This window comes from Sceloporus undulatus, chromosome 7 (assembly GCF_019175285.1).
Source record: "Sceloporus undulatus isolate JIND9_A2432 ecotype Alabama chromosome 7, SceUnd_v1.1, whole genome shotgun sequence".
NCBI lineage: Eukaryota > Metazoa > Chordata > Lepidosauria > Squamata > Phrynosomatidae > Sceloporus > Sceloporus undulatus.
The window spans coordinates 30189292-30214186 of NC_056528.1; the positions used below are offsets into that span (position 1 = coordinate 30189292).

Here is a 24895-nt window from a genome sequence, read left to right on the forward strand (position 1 = left end):
CCCTGGGCAAGGGAAGGTCCTTTGCTTGTTTGGCTTCAGGGCCTCCCCCCCCCCCGCCTTGCGAGGGAGGCCAGGCCGAGAGAGGGCTGTTTGGCAGTGGATTCTCCCTCCTTGGAGGTCTTTAAACAGAGGCTGGAGAGCCATCTGTCAGTGGGGATGCTTTGACTGAGAGTTCCTGCATGGCAGAAGGGGGTTGGACTGGATGGCCCTTGCAGTCTCTTCCAACTCTATGATTCTAGGGACTCCACCTGCCTCAGGCAAGGCTCCCCTCATGGTCATGAAGTGCCCCCCCCGTGCCCTCTCCACATGGAAAGGGGGCTACAAAGAAGAGCCTCCGAGGCAGCCATTACGGAATCCCTGCCATAGCCCCCATCTGCTCAACTCCCAGAGGCAGCCCTGGGGTTGTGGGTGGGGGGCTGACAGGGCATTCCTGGCCCCCACCCCACGCACAGGCCTGCCACTGACCACCGACCTCCTGGTCTGGCTCATCCTGGATCCACCCTCAGAGGATGGGGGCCAGGGGGCAGACCCCCATTGCCCCTCTTCCCAACAGTAAGGAGCAGGCTGTTCTGGGATAGAAAAGACTTTTATTGTACCCTACAAAAGCACGGGGGGGGGGGGGAGTCATCAGGTCCATCAGTGTGCGCCAGGGGGGGGGGGGTGCACAGGGGCAGGCAGGAGATCGCAGTCAATGGTCAGTCGAAGGTGATCCGGAAGCTGCGCTCCTGCTCTTTGCGGCGGCTCTCACACACCTTGCTCACTTCCTCAACCTTCCTCTGCAGCAGCGCTGAAGCAAGGAACACAAAGATCAGATGCAGGCGGGGGGTGGGTGGGTGGGCATGCAGTGAAACTGTGTGTGTGTGACTGCATACCCCCTTCTCCCCCTAAAAAAAACCCAGGACTCTCCAAAGGACCCCACCCCCAGGAGCAAGTGGGCAGCAGCTGCCCTTCTGGCCAGTCGCACGGTGTCCTGGGTGAGGACTGGCTGAAGGGCACCAGGAGGACACCAGCGCACAGAGAGAGCCTTTGGGAAGGCAGCAGAGGCTCAGGATCCACAAAACGCAAGGAATGTTTCACAGGAACAGCCGTGGGGCTTGCTGTTGCCTCAGCTTTACTATCAGCAGTGCTGGCAGCTGGAGGGGGCTTTTGCACGACTACCTCCTCTTTCCTCTCTGCCTTCCACTGTGGCCTCTTCCCTCCCACTGAAAAAAGAAAAGGCAGTTCCCAGGAAACAAGACAGGGCAAGGGAGGGCTCATACCTGAATTCTGATCAATCCACTGGAGAGAGTCCATGTGTGCATTTAGAATTTTGCATATCTGTTGGAGCTGGGGAGGAAGAGGCAGGAGAAAGTGGGCAGCAATCAGTGGTTGCTCTGGGAGAGGGGAGGCAAGATCCCCCAAATCCTGAGACCAGACAGAAGAAAAGACCCACTGGACACTAACCCCCCCCCCCCCCCCCCAAAGCAGCAGACCTGGCAGAAACAGGAGGGAAGCTCACGTGCCCAAGGAGGCGGCAAGGCACCACGGCTGGGCAGCAGAGTCTGTACTCACTGGGTCACTTGTGTCTGCTGGCCCCCCTGAGGTATTCAGGTGCTCAATGATGTCCTTCAGGTCCTGTGCCATGCGCTTCAGCTGGGCATCAATGTTCTCAGCCAGCTTGTACCTACAACCACAGCACCAGGTGACTACCAGCACAGGGCCTCCGAGAGCCTCTCGCCACCCTCCCTTCTCTGGCTCAGGGGCCATACAACCTCTGGGAAGACACCTCTCAGCCTCTCCTGCGGAAGAGGGGAGCGCCTTGGGGTCCAAGGGGATCTCCAAGCCCTGTTGTTTCCCTCTGTACCATGCATGGCAAATTTAGTGGGGTCTAGCTTACGTCTTCTCCCTCTCCTCATCTGCATGCTGCAAGTAGATGGTCCCACTTTGTTCCTTCACTGATTCTTCCAGTGGGACCAGCAAGTCCTCCAGTTCCTTTTGCTGGGACAGAATGAAATCCAGTTCTTGGTCCAGTCTGAACAGAAAGAAGAAATCAAGCCACAAGTGAGAAGGCTGGGAAGGGGAGAAGAGCTGGACATGCCAACATATCTTCCATCCCCCAAGACAGAGGTGGAAGAGGGTGTCTGCACACATGCATGGCTACAGTGGGGAGGAGAGGGCTGCCACTCAGACTGCCCCACTCCCACGCCCCTGGCAAGCTTCTCCAGTCTTCCTTGCAGCCCACCCACCCCACCTACCTCTTCTGATCCAGCTTCACTTTCTCCACTTCTCTGTGCAAGGAGGTGATCTACAAGAGACACAGGAAGGGTTTATTGCCCCAGCTATAACACCCTCTCCTCCCTGGGGAGAATGCGCAGAAAATGGGCATGAGAACAGCACAATGGCTGTTGCAGAAGAGAACAGCCAGATAATCCCACTGGGATCTAGCATTGTAAGGTGTGTGAGAGAGTCCTTCCTCTCTCCCTTCATCGCATCATGCATCATTTTATTAAGGAGTTCTGTCACCTCACCAAAACAGCCCTAAAGGATACCTTCTCCCCGTTCTCAATCAGTGTCCTGTCCCAGGCGTTGACTTGGGTGGCCTGTTGCAGGAAGTGCTTCTCTTGGTCCTCCAGTTCAAGGCTCCACTTGTTAATCAGGCTCTCCAGCTGGGCATAGGTCATCACTTGGGGAGCCCTGGAAAGCAGAAGGCAAGACCGTGCCAAAGGCAGCAGACAGGGACACCACCCCTCAGCTCCAGCCAAGTCAGAAGGAGGCAAGGGGCTGGCAGCTGGGCTGTGGCTGTCTGTGGTCCCCACAGGGGCTGGGGGCCCTGTGCTGCACCCACAGCCTCACAGCTCACCTGTCAGGTGGCAACCTCCCATACATGTATGGTGAACTTACACGACTGTGGTGGTGGTCACGGTGGATGTGGAGGCCACAGTGGTTGTTGTGGCCATCGGCTTCAGGTTCAAGATGAATCCTGTACTTGGTACAGAGGTGGCACCTGGAGAGAAAATGGGGGAGGAATGTAAACCAGACAGCGGAGGCTGTGGCCAGGCTCAGATTCAAGTACAACTGAAGAGCAAGAGAGCCAGAAGGCTGCGTGCCCCGAACTCCCAACTCCGTGCAGCCCACCTAGGCCACCCAAAAGAAAAATCTATCCAGGAATCACAACACTTTTCCCCTGAAGGAAAAGCCAGATTCCCAGATTTACTGTACTGTATGTGTTGTACTTATCAGCACTTTGGTCGGCTGTTCTGCGTTTCTTTCGTAAGAAAACCCAGTGCGTAATTTAACAAGGATGACAACCAGCAGCATCCCAGACATTCCACTCAAGGTCCTGGAGGAAGGAAGAGGCCACCCCCTCCCTTCCAGTCCACCTCCTCTCCTGCTCCTTACTGGTTATAGTGGGGGCAGCTGCTGCTGTTGTTCCAGGTCCCTTTGAGCCAAACCCTAAGCCCCCAACGGGGGCCGCTGTCCCAGTGGAGGCGGCACCAACTGCAGGAGGAAGGAAGGGAGAACAGCTCCTGAGTGGAAGGGACAGATCCTGCTCAGCCAAGGCTTTTAAAGGTTTCCCCAATTAAGTAACACAGCTGTAAAAACAAATGCCTGAAAACGTTGTAAGATTATTGTGCTGAAGGGAAGTACACAAAACCTGAGTTAAGAAAGGAGAGGTTCAAACTGCAATGCAGGGATGGTGACGAATGCTCTGCTCACTCACCCAGCCCACCAGAAACAAGGCACAAAGGGAGCCCCTCCTCTGCCACTTACGTGAGAGGCCAGTTGGAGCAGATGCAGCTGGCGCTGAGGAGGTTGCGATGGAGGCAAACAGAGTGGGACCAGACAGGCCAAGGAGGGAGTTTGCTGTCGTTGTGGCGGGTGCTGCAGAGGATGCAGGGGCGCCTGCTGGGAGGAAAGGACACGTTTGGGGATTTAGAATAGTCCCAAGAGGAGGAGGATCAGCAGCTGGAGCCCACACCCTTTTTGCCTTCCTCTCTCCTCCAGCAAAGAAAGATACCTTCTGCCTTCAAGCCCCAAATAGTGCAGAACACGTCAAGGCAAAAGCCTCTTTTTACTAAGATAGAGCAGAACGTGATTATGGCAACAAGAAGCAAAAGGACAGAAGTCCCTGTGAAATTGCCTCTTCCAGGACTGAAGGAGGAACAGCATCTGTTCCCATACGTTAGGTTCAGTACAAAGCAGGGCAATAAACCAACAACTGGCCCAGCATTCCAAAGTAAGAGACACAAAAGGAGAAATGGAAGAAGAGAAGCCAGAAAACAAAGCGTAGCTTGATAAAGGAACTACGTTCACTGGACGTTAATTAGAAAGATGCACAGAAGATTTTAGTGAAGAAATTGTTCAAGGAAGTGGTACCAAGAAGGGTGCAGTTGAAGTCCAGAAAGCAGAAGAGGAGAAGGGGAATGCCAGGGAAAGGACCAAATAAGCCACGGTGTCCTCATTTGTCAGGAGGGGGAACTTGGGGCAGGTAATGCATCACAAGGAGGAAGGAAAGAAGGAAGGAAGGGCCATCTGCGACAGGACTCTCTGGGCTACTTAAGGCCAGCAAGGAGGCCCTGCTCTGCCAGCCTCTCCTTCTCCTTCTCTCAGAAAGCCTCCTTCCTGAAGGCCAACCTACCCGTGAGCTTAGCTCCAAAGGACAAGGCCGGTGCCTGGGTCAGCGATCCTGTGGAGGCAGGGGTGGCAGGGGTGGCAGCGGAGGAAGTCAGCAGCCCGAAGCCTGTGGCTGGAAAGGAGACCAAAAACTGCTTGTCTCTGCAGCCCACCTGCCTCTCCCCGCAGTCAGGGACCACTCCAGGCCTCCCCAGGGAGATGGGCAAACGCATGCGGAATGGTGGCCCAGAGAGCCCCCTGCCTTCCAAGGAGCCTTGACCCAACGCTGGTTCTAGGCGTGGGGAGCGGCAGCCTCCCACCTGCGGACTGGGCCCCGAGGCTGAAGACTGTGGGCGCCTGGGATGTGGCTTCTGTGGCGGCGGCATTGGTGGCAGCGGCGCTCCCGGCCGGAGCAACTCCAAACGTCAAGCCGGAGGAGGGCGCCTGCTGCGCTGCATTTGCCACTGAGCCGAGGCTGAAGCCGGGGCCCCCGCTCTGGGCCACCGCCCCACTTCCAAAGCTGAACCCTCCTCCGGTGGCGGGTGGCTGTCCGGCGGCCGAGGAGGATGAGGAGCCGAAGACGAAGCCCGAGGGTGCGGCCGGCTGGCTGGCAGAGGAGGTGGCTGGAGCCCCTCCGCCGACGAGGCCGAAGCCCCCCGTCATGGCGGCCGGCTGCGCGGTGCCCAGGCTCAGCTTGGGTACGTTGCCCCTGAAGGAGGAAGGAAGGGAAGAAGGGAGCCAGTGAGAGGAGTGGGGGGCTGGCGGGTCCTCTCCTGCCCCGGAGCAGCCCCTTCTCCTCACCCCAAGGCGAAGGCGCTCCCGGCCACAGTGGAGGCGGCGGAGGAGGGTGTAGTCCCGAAGCTGAACCCAGAGGCCGGCTGCGCTGAGGAGGAAGAGGAGGGGGCTCCTGCGGGGGCGAAGGAGAAGAGCCCGGACCCCGCCGGAGGGGGCTGGGGCTGGGGGGCCGGCGTCCCGAAGCTGAAGCCCCCTCCTCCTGCTCCTCCTCCTCCGGCGGCAGCGGCGGCTGAGGAGGAGAAGGAGAAGCCCCCGGCCGCCGTCGAGGAAGAGGAGGCGGGCGGCGGGGCGGCGGGCGCCGTCTTGGGGGTCCCGAAGCTGAAGCCTCCTCCGCCGCCAGCAGCAGCAGCAGGAGCCCCTCCGGCCCCCGAGGCCCCGAAGTTGAACTGGCTCATCCTGGGCAAAGCCTGCCTGCGAGGGGGAGAGATAGGATCCTTCCTCCCCTCGCGGCCCAGCCTCCGGAGGCTCAAGTGGGAGCGACGGCGACGAGGGTCTCCTCCGCGGGGCCAGGCGCGCGCCTCCTGCTATTGCTCCCGCTCCGCAGCCTCTCCGCGCGCGCCTCTGACGCACTAGGCCCGCGACGACGCCGGCGCCTTCCGATGACGTCACATCCGGCGCGACGGCAGCAGGGAGGGGCGAGTGGGCGGGGCAGTCGCCATGGTAACGCGAGGATGCGGGGGAAGGCGGCGAGGCCCAGGCGCCATGGAGCCCTCGGTGCGAGCGCTGGCTGCGCTGCTCTCCGCCCCAAAGGACCCCGAGGAGGACCCCGAGGAGGCCGAGGCCGGAGGGGGCCCCCGGGTGAGCCCTGCCCTGGGCCTGAGGGGTCCCTGGGGCCACTGGGGCCCCTCCGCCCGCAGCCAACCGGGCCTCGTTCTTTCCGCAGGGCCCTCCGTGGGCAAGGCGCGCGGGGCCAGGAGACATCGGGCCCTCGGAGGCATCGCCGTCGAGGGCCCCCGGTAAGCAGAGCCTGGGCCCTCGGAAGGGAGGCAGCAGGGCCAAGGCAGCCGGACGGGGCCCAGGGCAGAGCCTTCCTTCGGGTGCCTTGAGGCCTCCCTGCCCTCCAGGCAGGACCTTGGCGGCAGCGTTGCTCTGGAAGGACCTGCCCTCGGGATCCATGGCCCTTGGCCCCGGTCTGCGAGCGGAGCTTCTGAGGCCCTGCTCGCTGGAGGCCTGCCAGCCAGGAAGGCAAGGAGGGCCGGGGCTGTGCGCCAGGGTCCTCGGGGCGGCCTTTGGGCTGCTCCTGCTCTCTGCCCCTGGAGGCAGGTCGGGAGGCCGCGTCTTTTGCCAGAGCAGCTGGACAGGTGAGCTCCTTCCCTCCCTCCCTCCCTTGCAGGAACTTCGGAAGCGGAGCGGAGCCCTGGAGGCAGCAGAGAGATCTGGAGCAGGGAGGAGGTGCCCGAGGGATCCGATTATGAGGACGCCTGGGATCCCCGGGAGCAGCCCCAGTAAGTGCCTCTCAGCAGCAGCCCCTCAATGGAGTTCATGGGGGCAAGGCTTAGGGTTAGGAGAGCCCTCCCAGCAGCCGCCTGCTTTTTAAGCCAGAGAGGCAGGCTGTGCCTTGGGAGACTCATGGCGGCTGCCAGTGCCACATGCGTTGGCACACAGCCAAGAGCTGGGCCTTCACCTGGGCAGCCATTGTGTCAGGGCCCAGCCTCGCTCTTAGTCCGCCTGACAGGATACACGCTCCCTGGGCTTCAAGTGGGGCCCCAGAGAGCGGAAGGAAGCCCCTCCTGGCAAATGTGCTCCCCGGCCGCTTCCCCAGAAGCGTGTTACGCTTGCGTTTCCTAAGAGACCGTCTTCGATGGGCTCTTTGTGCCAGTTTCCCAGACTCTCCTGGGAAGACATGGCTTGACATGTCATTCAGCAGCTTCGGAGGGAGTTTTTCTGACCCTGGCAGAGAAGGAGCAGGACTAGGAAGCATTTCTCATGTGCAGCAGCAACACTGCTACCAAATCTGTAGACCTCCCCTGATTTTGGGGAAATAACTCAATTTATTTTGCTCAGTTATATTAGGCACATTATATGCTCAAAAATGCAGTCTTCAATCATGTTTTCTCATTTGTAAATATCAGCACAAAGGGAACATGCCGTTCTTAAATGTGCTGCATTCTGAGTTAGACAAATTGGCTTGGAGGGAGAGGAAAACCAATGGTTGCCAAACAGTAAATAATTGAAATTGGTTGGAAAAACTCTGCAGCACCAGCCTCCGAGGAGGAATTGGGAGCAGGAGGTTGTGGGGCGGGGAGGAAGGGGGCAATGCAGCTAGATGCCAGTTGTCAAATAATTGCTTGGCAAGCCTCCTCGACAGCCGGGCAGCTCCAGCCCCACTCCCCCCCACCCCAAAATATCTGTCCGGTGTTGTTATTATGGCTGAGAGTGAACTGGAGGCAGCAGACACTGGCGCTGTGGGGAGCTGGGGGCTGCCAGACGGTAAAATGAGTGGCAGGAGCTGAGAGGAGGAAGGAGGGGAGAGTCCTCAGTGGATCCCTGAAATGCAGGAGGACCACAAAGGACAGTTTCCGCCTGTTGTGGAACCTTGTCTTCTACAGATACGAAATCCTGTTCAAGCAGCAGGTGGGGCCAGAGGACATGTTCCTGGGCCTGAGCCGGAAGGACCCCTCCACCGCTTGCTGTGAAGACATGCTGGTGAGTCCCCCTCCCCCCTCCCTCCCCACGGGGCTCTTGTCTCTCCACCTCTTGACGGCCATTTCCTAGCAGGCCACCACCGAAGCCCTGGGGAGCAGCGTCCCCTTAGAGGCATGTTGCTGCACACTGGCCATGCGGCTCTTCTCAAGGGACTGCAGCACCCCAAATGCCTCCATCTCTGGACAGAGATCTCCCCACCCCAAACTAGGGGGACTGACCGCCAATACCCAAAGGACCCGTCCTGACCTTTTGTAGTTGTCTGCACTGACCTTCTCTGCATTTTACTTCAGATTAAAATCAAACTGCCAGACATGAAGGCTTCAGACATTACCCTTGATATCCAGGAAAAGGTTCTGGATCTTCGCAGCCCTAAGAAGTAAGTGAAGGAAGAGGAGAGGGGCTTTTCTCTGCCAACCCTTTTACCCAGCAGTATTTCATCCTTCCAAGGATACTGGCATGGAGTCCTCCTGTGTTCACTTGAGGGACCCTTGTGGGGTCAGCTGGAAACTCAAGTGGTCTTGGCAAGAAATGCTGGCCTTACAGCTCCCTGTTACCAATTATGTGGTAACTTCCCCCCTTCTTAGCATGCTGGGGAGTCTCAGATACCAATACTGTCCAAATTCACTTAGATTTTTGGTGCACAGGAGGAAGTTTAGTGGGTTTCTCAGTCCATCTCTTCCAGCCTTTCAGGCCTTCTGTCCTCTCCTAGCACCTCTCTTGCTGCCTCTCTTGACCTCTAGGTCTGCCACCCCACCCAGATGGAAACACCAGCAGGCACCTAAAGAAGCATTTGCCTGGTACTGCCGGTGCAGAACAGGTTGCCTGGGAAGGCAGAGGGTGTTTGGGGGTGCAGGGGCATGCCTAACGTTAGCTTCTTTTGCGGAGGTGCCTGAGTTCCCACATGAGATTGTCCTTTTCCCAGGAAGCTTCTCCTGCACCTGCCGCACCCTGTGGACACAAAGAGAGGCAGGGCCTGCTTCCTGCAGGAAAAGGGGATTCTGGAAGTCACGCTGAGGATGAAGCGAGACTTCGATTTCATTAACTTTGCCTGAAAGGAAAGGAAGCAACCCAAGGACTACAAGGAGCTCCAAGGGCTTATGGAGATCTCCCCATGTGGCAACTGAGGGGCTCGAGGTTCCAATCCAGGAACCACAGATTATCGCAGTCTGGAGTGGGGGACCCTGGGGATCCAGGGCAGTCTGTTATCCTTCCCTCCCTCCTCTTCACTCTGCAGCTGAAATATTCCGGCATGAACCTCCAGCCTCTTGAGAAGTTTCCTTAAACTCATCTGCTGCTTTCACTGTGGCTTCATGCCCCCTTCTCTCAGCAGCAGCACCAGGAGAAGAAGGGGCCAAGCCCTGTGCCCTGGAGCAGAGTGGGGAGGGAAGAAAGGGCCCTCACTGTCCAGCCCAGGACTGTCCTGTTTTGTCCCAAGAACTGCTGACCACTTGTTTCTCAAGATTTAGTGCCTTTTGTATGAATAATTAAATGTTTTCTCCTCCTTTCCCTCAGTGTGTGTGTGTGTGTGTGTGTTTCTTCTGAGGAGATCTGCACCTAGAAGCAGAAATAAGTGCTTTGTTAGAGTTGAAAACTGCACATTTGCAAGCCTGCTCTGCAGACCCCATGACTTTCCCCGGGGAAACATATGAGGCAGGCCCTGTTAATGAGAGGAGGCACAGACACTGCGGTTCGGACTGAAAGTGCAGGCTAAAGCAGTAAAGAACCATCCTGCAGGGATGGAAAAGGACAGGAGGGGCTGGAATCAACACAGTTGGTGCTGTCAGCTCCAGTCCAGGGTGCCAAAGGGACAATGGAGCATGGGCATCATCACACTTGGTGCCCACAGTGGAACTCCTGACTCAGTGGCTTTGCTTGCAGAACACCCCCAGGCAGTTGGGAAGCAGGCAAGGAGGCATTACTGGGATGGGAGCTTGCTCCTTGGCATGAGTCAGCAGGGCCAAGACCAGCTTGCCCAGGAAGATGGGAATGGGATGGCAAGGGGGAACTGAGCCCTCTGCTCTCTGGGGGTCTCTTCCCTGGAGAGGAAAGTGTTGGAAGCTTACAGCCCTGACCGCCTGAGTGAGGCTGAGCATTCCTTTGTTCAAGCAGGGGATACTTTGGGCCATATCAGAAAGACAGCCACAGTAGAGCTGGAGTTGCCACAGCAGCATGACTTCACCAGAGCCAGGTATGTGAATGCTTACTTGGCAGAGAGCTGGGTTTGCCAAGCTCCACGTCTAGAGACCACTTCCCAGGAGTGGAGGCTATCATGGACTGCCTGGCAGGGCTGGTGGCCCTCTGTGCCAAGGACATCCTGTGGGTGTTCTCCCCCGTGGGGTCATTGTTGGGCCTCTTTGGGTCTCCGTTTCAGAGGAGGATCTTTGCCAAGCCAAGAAGGAGGTCCATTTCTGCTGCCTCTTGGCAGGAGAAACCAATAAACTCCTCTCCCCTGTTGCTTCTGTTTTAAAGAAAGAAATGTTTTGTTTAATTAGAGCTGCCCAGGGGGACAAGCGCAGACAGACAAATTAAAGACAAAGATTAATATAAAAAGGAAGGCAGCAAAAAAACAATAAGCGCTTAACAAAGCTGAAGGAGATTGTTAATTCTAATTAGAAGCAGGTCAGTCCCTGGGAGAAGCACCCTTGAATTGGAAGGAGGCTCAGCTGAGGAAGCAGTCCCCCCACTTTCTCTCGGGAGGGGAATCCTCTGTTACATGAGGGGGGGGGTTCTGTTGTATCCCCCACCAAATAGGGTTCCTCCTGGGTCCCCGTGGAAAACATCCCCTTTGCCTCGGAGGTAACGCTGTTAGGAAAGACTTCTGGGCTGACCTCAAGGCCCAGTGCAAGGCAAGATGACCACCTCCTTCTGCCACACTGGACCACTGGGAGAACATCCTACCACTCGCCTAACCCCTCTGCGGCTCTTGGGCAAGTCCTGGCCACAGCACATAGGCATGGTGACCGCTGAGCCTGCCCTCAGGCCATGTTTGCATCAAGTGGAATGGTGGGATTTCTTCCATGAGGAAGTCATGGCAACCAGTTCTGCTTTGGGACCGGCAGAATTGTTGCTGTGAGCCTTCAAGTTGTTTCCAAATTATGATGACTCTGATGTGAACCTACCATGGGGATTTCTGGAGCTGAGAGCATTTGCCTCACAAAAGGCCACCCAGGGGATTTCCATGGCTGAGCAGGGATTCGAACCGTGTTCTCCAGGGTGGAAGTCCAGTGCTCAAACCACTATTCCATACTGGCAGAATTACCTGCCCAGCCATTGCTGTTTCCTGCCAGGGTGGGTTGGGGTGAGCTGGGAGCTTCTTGGTTCTTCATCCAGCCAAAGATCCTCCTTGCAGCATCTGGAGCTGGTCCTGGTCCAACCTACAGGTTTTTTTTGAGGGGGTACAAGGGGGAAAGGAGGGGATGTGCAGCTCACCTGCTGTTGGCGCACATGTGCACAAGCACACAAACAGCCTCCACTGAAAGTTGAGCAGCTGACGAAGCCACCCAGAGGAACCCATAAGAGGAAGAAGGATGCTCTTGCCAATTGCTACTGGAGGGGAATTGATAACATTAATTAAAAAGCCAAACTGTTTTCCCAGAGTGCCCTCCCTCTGTGGCTCTCAGGGCGCACAGCTGCCACCGGTTCATTCAGGTGGGCATAAGGCAATTAATGGAGCTGGAGGCCAGCCAGGAGAGCGGGTGAGAGGGTGCCCCTTCCCATGGTCCTGGAGGCTGAGCAAGCAGGGCCTCCGTCCTGGAAGCTGGTCTCCCACCCCATGGCTGAGTGTCCAGCACCATTGGCACTCAGGGGGTCCCAGGAGAGGGGGAAGACCCCTATTCATGGGCATGCTGTGCCAAGGAAACAGAGAATTTGTCATCTTTGCCCCATTGAGAATGGAGGGTGTCTGGCCAGCAGCTGCTCCCCTGTCCTGGCACAGACTCAGGATGCGCTCATTGTGCCCAGAGCATCTTTGAACTACAGTGTCCAAAATCCCCTTTCAGCACGGCTGCTTTGGTTATGCCCATCATCCCCATTTGCCAACTCTGCTCTACCTGTCCACATCTGCCTCAGACTAACCTATTGGAGGGGACGGCACTGCCATGGACATTGGAGGCCCTCTTGGCTGGCACAGCTGGGAGGGAGGGAGGGAAGGAGGGAGGGTAGTCTCCCTTCCTCACCCAGGCGGCTTCGATGATTGCTTTTGCCCTGGGTTTGTACCAGCCTAATATGGAAAATGAGATGAAGGGATTTATTGCTGCTGCTGCTTCCCCCTTGATCTTTCATTTTTTGATATTAAAATATGTTTAATTCATTGCTGCAAAGAACAAAATGAGCAGCAGCTGGAGAAGCCGCTTCCCCTGCGCTGTTCAAAGCCAAGGTTGCAGCCAGGCCAGCCGTCAAAGGCCAGGCCTCTCACTGGACAACTGCCGGTGGGCCTTGGGGGCTCTTCAGCCAGCCAGCCACGAGGCCATCACACACACAAACACACACACACACACACACACACACACACACACACACACGTGCATGCACTGCCTCCTACGAGGCCTGGCACAGAATCATAGACTCATAAAGTTGGAAGAGACCCCAGGGGCATCCAGCCCAACGCCCTTCGGCCATGTGGGAACTCTCAAAGCATCCCCAAGAGATGACAGATTAGGGGCCTCTGGCTGAGATGGACTTCAGCAAAGACAAGAAGGCAGCCTCAAGTTACAAACTCAAGAACTTTACTAATTGCGTTTAGAAGGCACATACCCTTGGAGTACCTGCATCATAAGCAAAGAAGAGGTTGGGTTTCTTTAAAAGGAAGAAATGCAGTGAGCTTAAAACTTTATCTCAAAATCCTTAAGCTGAGAAGAAAGAAAAGAGACAAAAGAAGAAAAGGCTGAGAGAGGAGGGGGTTGTGTGTGTGTGAGCACTGACCCTAGACGTTTCTCAGGTCGTGTGGAGAGGTTGCTTAGATACAGAAAGCATTTATGGCCATGCATAGATGGGCAAATGGGGAGCCCAGAGCTAAAGGATGCCTTTGGACATGCAGGGAAAGCCCTTTGCTAGCTATCCCCCCCCTCCAGGTGCTCTAACAGCAGTGAAGGGGCCAGAGAGGATGGCTGGTTTCCCCCCAGGAAGTGACTGGAGCTTGAACCCCTTCCCAATAGTGTGTGTGTGTGTGTGTGTGTGTGTGTGTGCGTGCGTGCGTGCGTGCGTGCGTGTGTGTGTGTGTGTGTGTGTTGAATGGTGGATGCCCTTTTCGCGCACAGCTACACAAGAGGGTCCAGGCCCCAGTTGCCCCCCACATTGTGAAAGCCCTCTTTTCAAATTGCTGAGTGGAGGAGCCCCTCAGGAAGCAGCCAAAGATGAGGAAGGGCCCCATTCCCGCTCTCCTGGGGGGGGTCGCCTGCACCGGAAGCACCACTGGCTTCTCATTCAGGGGGGAATGAGGGGCACTCACCTACCATCCTGCTTTGCTCCCCAAAGTTCACTGCAGCTCCCCTGAATTGTCTCCCCACGTTTCTTCCAAAAGCTCCTCTTTCATGTAGCTGCTCCTTCCATTTACCCCACTGAACTTGCGACAGGGAGCTGGGGTGGCCCATGGGCCCCAAAGCCTTGGTCCAAATGGAGTGGGGGTGTTATGAGCATTCTCACTTTGTGGGAGCCAGCCCCCCCCCCCCGCCATACCCTTCCACGGGAGAATTGCCAAACTTTTACTGGGGAAGCAGCCAAGAGATGACACTGGGAAGTGGCATTTCTGCTCCTCTCTGTCATTAGCTACTCTCAATGGAAATTTCCGAGTGGGCTTTTCCTCTTCTCTCTTGGTCTCTGGCTGAAATTCAGGGGATGGGGAAAGGGGAAAGCATCCTTTGGGGAGGCTCCAGGGCCACCAAGGCACCCTGTCCCCCAGTTCTGGCACTTTCTACCAACCCCACCCCCACCAGCAGCAGCCAGGGAGACCCTGAAACATCCCCAGCTGGCACCAGAGGCTGGCAGGACTGTGGCTGTGAAGGGAAGGCAAAAGGGATGCTCCCCATGGCCACCCACCCCTTCCCTTCCTTTCCTGGGGGAGGGCAGCCAGAAAGCCAAGCAGGGGCCTTGGGAGCAGCAGTACATTGGAACTAGTAAATGGGGTTATTTGCTGAGAAGAATAACCTTTGTTAAGTTCAGGATCCCAAACAATGCAATGCAACTCTCTGGGTTGCCATAGCAGCACCATCAGTCCTTCTCCAGCCTGTCACAGCTTCTCTGTGTGCATCTCTGTGTGTGTGTTTGTGTACACACACACACACACACACACACACACACACACACGGCTGCCTCTCGCACTCTGGCCCTAACAGCAGAGGAAGAGGAGGCTCTGGCTCTCTCTTCCTCCAGCCTCTCACCTTCCAGCCCTCTGCTGCTTCTGTCTATCGCTCTGCGGCAGAAAGGAAGCCTGCCTAGGCAGATGGGCTTCAGCCAGCCGCCAGCCAAGATGGCCATTGGCTCCCCAGCACCCTGGGCCACTCAGAAGGGCCTTGGGGCCAGCAACACCTGGCTCCCTCTGCTGCTTGCAGCCTGTCGCCCTTGGACAGGCAGAGAGAGGAAGCAGCCCTGGCTGGGAGCAGCCCCTGACCGTCTGTGGTTCTGCCAGGAACACCCCTTGCTGAGAGAGACCCTCTTGTTGTCACCAACACACTGTTTGCACACACTCCTGGGGAGGGAGAAGGGCTGGAGGCAGTGTTGCCCTCTGGGCTTCATGGGAAGGGGTTTGGGCCACAAATACGCAGGAGCAGATGAGAGGGAGGGAGGGAAAGGTCCAGCTGGGGAGGGCAGCTGAACTTCAGACAGAGGCCCTGGCACCCCTTGGCAGGGCCTGAAAGGGTGCTGGGCAGGATCCCAAAGCTCACTGGTGTCTACTGGTAGCAATGGCTCCCTGCCACTCAGAAGCCTTGGGGGCTGATCACTGTGAAGCTGCTCATCCATGGTCAGACCTTTGAGTTTCCATTTTAACAATGCTGACATTTGTTCTTTGTGTCCTTGACCCCTCCAGCCAAAACACAACCAGCCAGTTCAAAGCCACCAGTAAATCTACTCCTCTGAGTCCTACTGGAGCCCATTTCTTGCCCCCCTCCCTCCCCAAGCCTCAACCAAGGATTCAGTTCAGGTGCTCAGGTAGTCTCCCATTTATGGAGAGGCTGCCCTTCCACTTCAGTCTTTGCCACCAGAATGCAGCGACAGAAGTGGCTCTCATGACAGAGGGCCATAAGGCCTCTGAGATCCCAAGGGAGGGATCTGGCCAATTTGCTTCCAAGAACTCTCTGGAAAAGGCTGGACAGCTCCTTGGCGCTGGGAGTGCCTTAGCTGCCAGGTGAGTCTCCTTCACCCCTGGGACGTCAATTAAGCGATCTGGGCCTCCAAAATGGATCAGGAGCAGCGTGTGGCCCTTCTGCCCTTCCAGGCAGGAAGATGAATGCCATCCCCCTGCAGCCTAAAGGCCAGGGAATGCTGAGAGAGGCTGCAGAGGAGGAGGACGCTGGCACTGGCACTGCTGGGCCTTTGTGGGCAAACAGCGCCCAAGGCCCACCTTGTGCCAAGGGGAGAGGGGCCGGGGGAAAGAGGGTCACCACAGCTGAGGAAGGCATCCTTCCCCCTTTGGAACAGGCCTGGATCTGGGATTGTCCCCAAGGACATCTCCCTCACAGGCTGAACATGTGCCACTGCCCCTCCCTCCCAAAGCCTCCCAGGTGGACACTCTCACAAATGGCAGCTGCTCACCTGAGAAATGGCGCTGGGGAAGAGTTCGAGGATGCCCTGACTGCCAAAAATACACATGAAATGGGCCCCAGACCAAACCAAGCCTAAATCCTCCCTAGGAGCCAAGATGGCTAAACTGAGGCTGTCCTACTTTGGGCACATCATGAGACAATGTGGATCACTGTAAAAGGCAATAATGCTTGGCAAGGTAGAAGGCGGCAGGAAAAGATGAAGACTGCTCTCCAGGTGGATAGAGTCCCTGGAAGGAAGCCCCGGGCGGCTGCCCTGACTCTGCAAGACAGAGCCCCATTGCCAGGGCTGACCAGGGCACCTGGAGGCCTCCCATTCAGGGGGCCTCCATAGAAGACCTGCCAGCCAAGCCTCCTGTCCCTGATGGATCGGCCCCACCTTCCTTAGCTTCCCCATCGGAGGGATGGCCAGGGTCTGGGGGAGGAGCTTTGGGGGTCCCCCCTGGACTCTTCTTGCAGCTTCCCTTCTCTTCTCCTCCTTGAAGAGGATCCTCCTTGGGGGCCTTTTCATCAGTCAAAGAATTTCAAGGCTGGCTCTGATATGTTTTCCTTGCCTTCTGCTTTGCCGCCTTTTTTCTGGGCTAAGAATTGCTTTATTGGATTTGGGGGTGTCTTTGGTGCTATTTTTACAGGAGGCGGAAAGCAGTTTTAATGCAAGCTGCACTCTCTTTGGTGGCCCCACAGGATCCGAACAATGGACCCCCCCCAGAGGGAAAGGAGGGCGGGGCGGGAGGACCACAGAATCAGTGCGGAGACCCCCCCCAAAGCCCATCCCAGGACCCCCATCGGCTGCGATGAGCCCGATCCAGGGCCCGAGGGGCAAAAGGGGTAGGGACAGAGGGGGCGGGCATTTAAGGGGGCCAGTGCAGTTCCCCGGCCCAGAGGGTCCCCTCAGCCCTATCCAAGACCCTCTTCTAGGCGGGGGGGGGGGAGAAAGATGGCTCCCCCAGGCCAAGGAGGGAGGGAGGGGCATGACTCAGTCCCCCTTTTGGGAAGCAGAAGTGGGGGAGGGCTCCTCCGCCCCATGAAGAGCCTGGCCCCGGAGGGCCCTCCCCCCCGACTCTGCCTTCCAACCGAAGGAGCAGCGCAACGGAGGGGCCTCTGGGCGGGTATGGATCCACACTCTCTCAGAGCTCCCCCCCCCCAAAGCATCCCTCGGAGGGCCCCTGTCTCTGCGGCGGAGGACGCCAGGGCTGCCTGGAAGCCAAGGGAAGGCGCTCTGCACGTGCTCAAGAGACCTCTGCGCCCCCCCCCCCCAGCCTTTAGGGAAGGCTGAATAAACGCCTCCGGGAGGGGAGGAAAAGAGAGGCTCGGAGGCCATTTGCAAAAGAGCTCCTTCCTCGGGGCCTGGGCTATTGGGGGCAGAGAGGAGGAGGAGGGCTCTCTCCCCACAGACCCCGAGCCCCCCCCCCCCCGATCCTTGCCGGATCGAGGCCCCTCTTCCCAACGGAGGAGGCAGCAGCAGCAGAAGAAAAGGAAGAGGAGGAAGGAGCCGCCCGCAAAGCCTGGTCTCTGCGGCGCCGTCCCTCCGCCTGTCTGCCGGTCAGTGGGTGCCTCCGTGGGTCCAGGAGGGGCCCCGACCGACATGGAGCCCCCGGAGCCCCGCCAGGAAAGGACGCCTGCCGCCGCCCCCGCCCCCGCTTCCTAGAAGCCCGAGGAAGAGGAGGAGGAAGTGGAAGGAGGAAGACTCGGCCGAGGAAGAGGAAGCGCCGCCGGAGGAGCCCCGGTAAGCTCCGCGGGCAGAGAGAATCGCTCCCAATCCGGGCGGGGGACCAAGGGGTCCAAGAGGCCAGGCTGGGGGTCCCAGCTCCTCGTGCCCCCCTGCCTCCGCCTGCCCAGCCGCCCTCCGTCCGGGGCTGGGCTGGGAGATGCCCAAGAGGGGCCCGTTGCCCGAAGAGCCCCTCCAGCTGACAGGAGGAGGAAAGGGAGAGGCCCTCAGGATGTCTGCCCCCCCGTCAAGCCGAGAGGACCAGGCGAGGAGAAGACCCCCCCCAATTGGGGCTAAAAGTCCCGGAGGAGGAGGAGGAGGGGGTCCATAAGGAGATGAAGGGGGATAGCAGGGACTCTCACGCAGGCGCCCCCCACCGGCAAGGGGAAAGGGTATCTCCCCAGAAAAGCCCCGTCCCCCCAGAGCACTCCTTCCTTCCTTCCTTCCTTCCTTCCTTCCTTCCTTCCTTCTTTCCTTCCTTCCTTCCTCCCTCCCTCCCTCCCTCCCTTCTTCTGCCCTCCAGGTGACAGGCGTGCATTTGGCACGAGGTCAGAGGGCAGGCGGAGGGCCTTGTGCCAATAAAGCCCACTCGCTGTCAGTCCCCTTGTAAGGTCGCCCCAGGTGAGCCCCATAAACGCGGGGGGGGGAGGGCAGGAGAGCCAAAGGCCAGAAGATGGGGGGCAGGGAAAGGGGCCATCCCAGCCCCCCATAAACCCCCTGCTCTTGGGCCCTTCCCCCTGGAAGATCTCAGGCAGTAGCTTCTTCTTCCTCCTCCTGGGGCTCCATGTTTTCCTTGCGAAGAGCCCTGCAGAGGAAAGGAAGGAAGACTCTTGGCCGGAGAGGAAAGGGCCATTGCTCAGAGCAGAGGAAGAGGAGGCAGGGCGGACCTTGGATCCGACACTCCCTTCCTCAAAGGCCTTGGTAAGTCAGTTAACTGGGAGCAGTGGCCTTCACAACAACAACAACAACAACAACAACAGTATTGCAAAGGCCTGGGCTGCATAGCGGTGCTTGTTTGTGGGAGACAGGGTTTGGCCCAGTGTTTCCTCCAGGCGCCAGGTGTTCCAGAGGCAGGAGGGATGCTGGTCCCAGAAGGCAAGGAGACCAGCCATTGGGGACAGGGAGGCACCTCTGCCCAGCCCCAAGTGCTGAGGGGACCCCCCACCCGAAGCTGGCTGTGAGGAGGAGGAGGAGGCCCTCCTTGCCCAGGACCCTTGTGTGGCGGTGGGCCTTTGGCGATGGTGCATCCTTGCCATTCCCTCTTTGCCCAGGAGGATATTGTATGGAGTGTCCTCTCCCATTCCTAGCTCTAGCAGAATAAGAGCATCATAAGAACTCAGCTGTGTGAGCAGCTGGCAAACTCTCTGCTGGGACACATCCTGACCCTCCCTCCATCCCTCTCTTCCTCTGGAGCACAGAAGGGCAGTCTGCCTTCTCCAGCCCAAAGGTGCCAAAAATGGCTGAATGTTCCTTGAGGAGCAAATGACCCTGGGAACCGTGGCTGTTTTGTGTGAGTGTGAATGAGGGGAAGGGGCTTCTTCCCTGAGCATCCAGAGCATCCAGAAGGAGGTTACCATTCTGGTTCTCTTGAGGCTGGCAAGGAGGAGATAACTGCTGCTCTGGTGCTGCTCCACTCCACCTACTCAAATGGCTGCCTGGCCCCTGATCTTCCAGGCACAGACCCTTCCTGGGTGAGTTGAAAGAGAAAACTGCCCTGGAGGGGGGCAAGTGCCCCTGGACTGAATGGCAGGGGCATGATGGGCGTCCTTTTCCGGCCCCCAGCAGCTAACCCTGGTCCTGGCTTGGCCCAGGCACTGCTGCTGCTCCTCCTGCTGCTTATGGTCTTGCTCATCTCCTCCTCTTCCATCTCCGCTTCCTTTCCACAAGCGTTCTCTGTGTTACCTTTGGCTTGTTCTCAGCCCACTCTTGGCTCTTCACTTTGTGTGTTTTGGGGTGATGGGAGGAGGACGTTGCAAGTGGGGTTCCTGGCTTTGGGGTCTGGACCCTCCTGGTGGTCCCCTCATACCAGGGGAGAGGTGTGTATCCATCTGTCCGTCTGTCTGTCTGCATGTGAGAGAGGGCGACTCTCTTCTGGAAAGAGAGAGAACTTTCTGCAGTGGGTCAAAGGAGCGCTGGGGCCCAGAGGGCCTTGTGGAGCTGCTCAGCCACATCCGCCCTTGAGCCTCTGGATCCTGCTCAAAAGCCAGCCGCTCCATCCTTTGTGAGCCAGGCTGCAGCATCAAGACAGGCCAGGAAAGGAGCAGAGGCAGAGGGTTTGGGGGAGGGAGGCTTTTCCTGTCTTGCCACACAAAAGAAGCCCCCCTGGACCTCACCCGTGAACATTTCCACAAGAGACCTTCAGCACCAAAGGCCTTGTGAGGCCCAACTCTCACACCGCAGGGCCGTTGCAGTGTAGTGCCATGCAAGCAAAGGGAGCCCAGCCTCTCAGCACAACCTGTTTGCAGCTAAACCTCCTGGAGAGCCATTAAAATGGCAGGCAGCTCCCAGAGCCCCATCCCTAGCAAGAAACTGGGCAGGGGCAGGGGGCAGACCCAAGGAACAGTTTGCCTGCCAGTCTCAAGGCCAGGTTGCCCCAGTTCTCTCCCCCGCAATAGCATCTTGCCCACAGGGAGAGTGATGGGCAGAGAGTCTTCACCAGCTCTTTCCCTTCCCTTGAGGTAAGAGGAGATGCCTACATAGAGATGGCAAGGAAGAGGAGACAGTCAGAAGAGGCAGAGAGTAGGAAAGAAAGAATATTTGGAAATGTTTTTTTTCAAAGGATAGTAGTTTAAAAGCATGTTTTCTAGTGTTGAGAAACCCTGGAGGGAAGCATCCTGGGCTAATGGGGATCTTTGCAGTTCAGGACTTATTCTGTGCAAAATTCGCATGTGGTTGTTTTGCACCGAAAACAGCATTTTCTGCACGGAATATAATATTTCTACACAGAAGTAGTATTTCCTGCAGAGTACCTTCTCGAAGCAGGAAGAAAATTGCTAAAATTACTCATTGTTTCCTCTGAGAAGTAACTTAGTGAAGAATTACCATCTCTAGCAGAGGGCATGCGCTTGGGGCCAGCCCCCAAAAGGGAGAGAGAGAATGGAGAAGGGCTCCCCAACACTTCTGCCTTTGGAAGGAGGGGCAGTTTTAGGGCTTGGTGAAGACTGCAGGCAGAGGGCCTTCCTAAAAACATTTTGCAGCCTGACTCCTCTCTTGGAATCCAGTCAGACCATCTGCAGTGCCTCTGAAGCACTAAATCTGTCTTCTCGTTGTTTAGAGATCCAGTTGCTCTATCCACAATCACACGCACCATGCTGGCCTGGTCCTGGGAAGGCAAGGGGCCTGGGGAGGGGGCTCCAGAAAGACCTTCTTTGGAACCCCCCCTCCTCCTCCTCTCCACACACCCCACATTTGTTAGGCAGGCCCCCCAAACACACCCAAAGGCACAGGAGGAGCAGATCTGCAAGGTCAGGTTGGAAAGAGGAGGAAGGGAGGGAAGGAAAGCCAATCTCATTTGCACTTCAAAGACATGAGGGGCTCCCTTGGGCATTTTGGGGGGAAGAGATCACGTCCTGTTAGTAAAACCTCCAAGGGCCCAATACGTGTGTTGTGTCCTAAAAGACGATAGAGGGTCTTGAATCTGAAGGGTTCCCTTCCCACCTGAATTTATCACTTCAGGTTCAATATCAATATCGATATTATCTGGATATCTGTAACAAAAGAAAGCTAGGCCTGCCACACCATCTTCTTGGCCTAACATGGGCCAGGAAACTGCCAGTTGGCGCTGCTTAGTTTTCCTAATTTCTCCATAGGCTACACAGGGAGAGATGCCTCAAAAGTGGCAGAAGTGATATATGTGTGTGTGTGGGGGGGGGGGGGGTCACAGAGACCTTTGGGAGAAAGAGTGCCAGTGTTGGTCTTGGGACACTTTTCCAGGTGAGGGCCAGTGCAGACTCACCTGGCGTAGTTGTGGGTGGACACTAATGATTCCTCTGTGGCTCCTGTGGCTCCTTTTCCTCCTCCTCCTCGTGTGGCTTTGGGTGTCCCTTGGCACTGCCCAGGTAGGGGCTGCTTGGTGCTGCTCACTTGCCAACTGGGCCACCGGCTCCATCCTTTTCATTTGGTGGGAGCAGGGAACACCCCCCTTCTGTATGTAGCTAACTGGCTCCAGAGCCAAAAAGCCAGCCCAGTGCCCAGTTTGCCTCCTATTCCTCTTCCTCTGATGAGACTTGTTGTGCAAGACTAGAAGAATGCTTTTTGAAACTTATTTGTGAAAAATCCATTTGTGCAAAGGATGTCCTGGTGATCTTTGGTGAAGAGCCTTTTGGTGCAGCCTAGGCCCATTGGCACAGACAGGCAGACAGCCCTTTGCAGAGCTTGTGCCCAATGGTCTGGCCTTGCAGGGCTTCTGGTCAATGGAGCAAATCAGATCTCTATTTTGGGGGTGGGGGGTGAAGGATAGTCCCTAGCATGGTGCATTGGTTTCATCATAGGACTATGGCTCCGAATCTTTACCCGTGGGGTGGGTGGGTCAGTGAGGGTTTCCTCCCTCGGGGAAATGCCACCAGAGTTGCTGGATTTGTGGCACTGGGGCAATGGCTCCTGACTTTTCCTGCCAGTCAATGGTCCTGTGTGCGCATGTGGGGTGGTGGTGGTGGTGGTATTCTTGGTTGTACTTGGTGGCAATTTTTCCCTTCCTGCCTTCAGTTGTTGTGCCAGCTCTACATTTGGGTTTTGGAGGAGGGTACCGACTGTTCTTGAGTTTCCGGGGGAATGGCTGTTCTTTCTTCCTCTCACAATATGTCCAGAGTGCTGGTGGAGGTTTCTGTTTTACCTTGGTGTTACCCTCTTCTGCAAAGTGCTTCTATGCAATGTCTTTTTCTTTTTTCTCTCTCCGAAGTTGTTTAGCATATCTGGAATCACACAGAGCGGCTTGCATGCATGGAAATGGAGAGTGATAAGCTCCAGGAATGGCTTTGATTGCTTTCTTCCTCTTACTTGTCCAGGAAATTGATACTGCTGTGAAGTGTGGGGTTTAGGTGGGGCATTCTGATGGCGTTTAGAGAGGCTTCGTGGTAAAAAACAGGGAATTTGCCAAGAGTGGTGATGGTACGAAGGGCTCTCTAGTGGATCTCCAGTAAGGCTGAAAAAATGCATGCTAAAAAGTCTGCCTGAAGAACACAGCAGAAGCAAATGAAATGGAAGAACGGAACGCAGCATAGGGAGGACTCGACTCGGAGGCTCTTCACACCGTCTCAGCTAGTTTATTGTCATTGCTACAGCAGGAAAAAAACCCTCCCTCCAAGTCTCCTAAATTGCAGAAATATTTTATGACAAGCCATAAATTGAAAGAAATACCTTATTATTCATAAAGTGTTGCGTTGGCGATTCTAAGCCACTTCATGCCTGAGGCTTCTCTGAGATTTGTGTGCAAAGCAGGTCTAACCCCCCCTCTGTTTTATACTTTAATGACTGAATTAAACACCCAAAATTGGCTCAGCAGCTCTTCTGGGATCAGGCAGATTTCTTGCATCTGCTGGTCAGGGGAGCCTTTGCCGCGAAGGCCTCAAAGACCCACAAGGCTCCCTGGTCCCTCTGCAGCTGGTGCCACCCGCCTTGCCATCGCGGAGGCAGGAGAGCCCCTTCGCTGGGACCGGGCAGCCTCTAGGTGGGCAAGAAGTGGCAGGGCTGAGGCCCGCGGGGGACCCATGGCCTCGAACCTGCTCTGCCCCTTTGGCGCATGGCTGCATTTTCCCCAAAGCCAATGGCAGAGAAGGATCCCTGCAATAAGGCAAAACTGAAGCGAGGGGAGAACCCTTTGGGCAACAAATAAAAGTGGGCAGAAAGGGAAGAAAACAGGGCAAGGGCTGGGTGGTGGTGTTCAGGTAGAAATGGGGCATTTAGGGATCAGCACGGCAGCCAGCATGGTGTGATGGTTTGAGTGTTGGCCTATGAACACTGGGAGACTAGGGTTCGAATTCCTGCTCAGCCCAGCCATGGAAACCTATTGGGTGACCTAGGGCAAGTTACACTCTCTCAGTCTCAGAGGAAAGCAGTAGTGACAAATTCCCTCTGAACAAATTCTGCCAGGAAGCCTCAGCCTTAGCGTTGCCATAAGTCAGACTTGTGTGACTTGAAGGCACACAGCAACAACAACAAGAGTGGTGGAAAGAGGAACAGAAGGTGTAGGATGTGAGGAGTTCCTCACCACAAACCCAAACCCCAATGAAAATGTCTGGAATGGCAACATAAATATTTTGCCAGCATTGTGCAATTTCCTTGGATTGATAAGGAGGCGACTTTCAAGCAACTGCATGCTGCTAGCAGTATAACAGTTCAAGAATTTGTCACAGTGAATAGTTAGTTTCCAGGCAACCCTGTTGGCTGGCCATCTAAGACAATGGTCTATTAAGTGCAGGTGAAATAAAGTGAATTAATGGAAGGAAAGGCAGAGGGCAGAGCTGGAGGAGAAGGCAAGGGGGGGGGGGGCTGCCGGCTGGGTCCAGATAAGGCTCCTTGGAACGGGAGGGGTCTGGGCTTCCCTGAAAGGGCCTGGGAGTGGGGTGGCGGTCGTGTCGCAAGCGCATGGCTTTCTGAACAGAGGCATGTCAAGTGCCTGGAACCAGCCTCACCTTCCCTGTCACAGGGGTCTGTGAGCAGGCGGGTGCAGCTGGAGATGCCACCGGCCCTTTGCTCTTCTTTCCCCCTGCTCTCGACCCATCTTCCTGGCCCATTGCTGGTGCCCCAGAGGAGAAGGCCTCCTCTCAGCACCTTCTGTCACCTCCTGAGCAAAGTCTTTGGGGCCGGGGGAGAGAATGCCATCCTTTTGGAGCATGTTGGTTTCTGCAGAGGGTCAGGCTTCTGGCATACACCTTGCAAAACCCCACTGCAGCCGCCATCTTTCCCTCGCTGAGAGAGTTCCTGCAGGGACCCATGCTGCCTCTGACAAAACAGACAGGAAACAGGCCCACCAGGACAGGCTGTGCTGGGCCCACATGCCAGGCTGATCAAAGGCACCCGAGTCCCATTTGTCTGAGCCAGCCAGCCAGCCAGCCAGCCAGCCATCAAGCAAGTGTTTGGCAGCGGGTGCCTCTCACCGCCTCCGCATTAATAAAAGGCTCCGTTGGCTTATTGAGGGCTTCCCATCTGCTAGGCCAGGGGCTGTTGTGTCCTCCTGCTCCTCAGGGGACTCTGAGCCCTGGAGAGCTGCCCTCCGACAGGCTCTGCTTGTGGCCTCACTTGGATGCCCCCCGCCCCAGATGGCACTCGTTCCTCAAGCCCCACAGCCCTTGCAAGGCACACCAGCCATCAAGAACTGGCAGTTCTGGGGGGATACCAACCAACCTTCCTTCCTTCCTTCCTTCCTTCCTTCCTTCCTTCCTTCCTTCCTTCCTTCCTTCCT

General features: G+C 56.7%; 3 protein-coding genes across 6 annotated transcripts in view; 2 read left to right on the plus strand and 1 right to left on the minus strand.

Annotated features, from left to right (window-relative positions):
- Window positions 1-626: 626 nt before the first annotated feature.
- Window positions 627-5964, minus strand: NUP62CL (nucleoporin 62 C-terminal like). 2 transcript variants are annotated; one of them, XM_042478148.1, is made up of 12 exons: window positions 5395-5964; window positions 4914-5302; window positions 4619-4726; window positions 3751-3882; window positions 3379-3477; window positions 2881-2983; window positions 2529-2673; window positions 2235-2284; window positions 1877-2011; window positions 1552-1663; window positions 1260-1326; window positions 627-787 (listed from the first exon to the last, which is right to left on the minus strand). In XM_042478148.1, exons 1-12 carry the CDS (start codon window positions 5781-5783, stop codon window positions 696-698), a joined length of 1821 nt encoding a protein of 606 aa, XP_042334082.1. In that variant the 5' UTR covers window positions 5784-5964; the 3' UTR covers window positions 627-695. The 2 variants fall into 2 exon arrangements, with proteins under 2 accessions (XP_042334082.1, XP_042334081.1); XM_042478147.1 differs by having other exon boundaries at window positions 3751-3885.
- Window positions 5965-6042: 78 nt separating this feature from the next.
- DNAAF6 (dynein axonemal assembly factor 6) lies at window positions 6043-9545 on the plus strand. Its single transcript, XM_042478164.1, has 6 exons — window positions 6043-6186; window positions 6272-6344; window positions 6722-6833; window positions 7938-8034; window positions 8325-8410; window positions 8957-9545. The coding sequence occupies exons 1-6, from the start codon at window positions 6046-6048 to the stop codon at window positions 9084-9086; spliced, it is 639 nt and encodes a 212-aa protein (XP_042334098.1). The 5' UTR covers window positions 6043-6045; the 3' UTR covers window positions 9087-9545.
- Window positions 9546-17068: 7523 nt separating this feature from the next.
- FRMPD3 (FERM and PDZ domain containing 3) overlaps window positions 17069-24895 on the plus strand; it is a 43445-nt gene continuing 35618 nt past the window's right edge. Inside the window, exon 1 of one of the 3 annotated variants that reach the window (XM_042478137.1) lies at window positions 17069-17514. The gene's annotated coding sequence lies outside the window, so the exon portion shown is untranslated. The remainder of the gene's footprint in view (window positions 17515-24895) is intronic. The other 2 variants (XM_042478135.1, XM_042478136.1) reach the window with 2 other exon arrangements.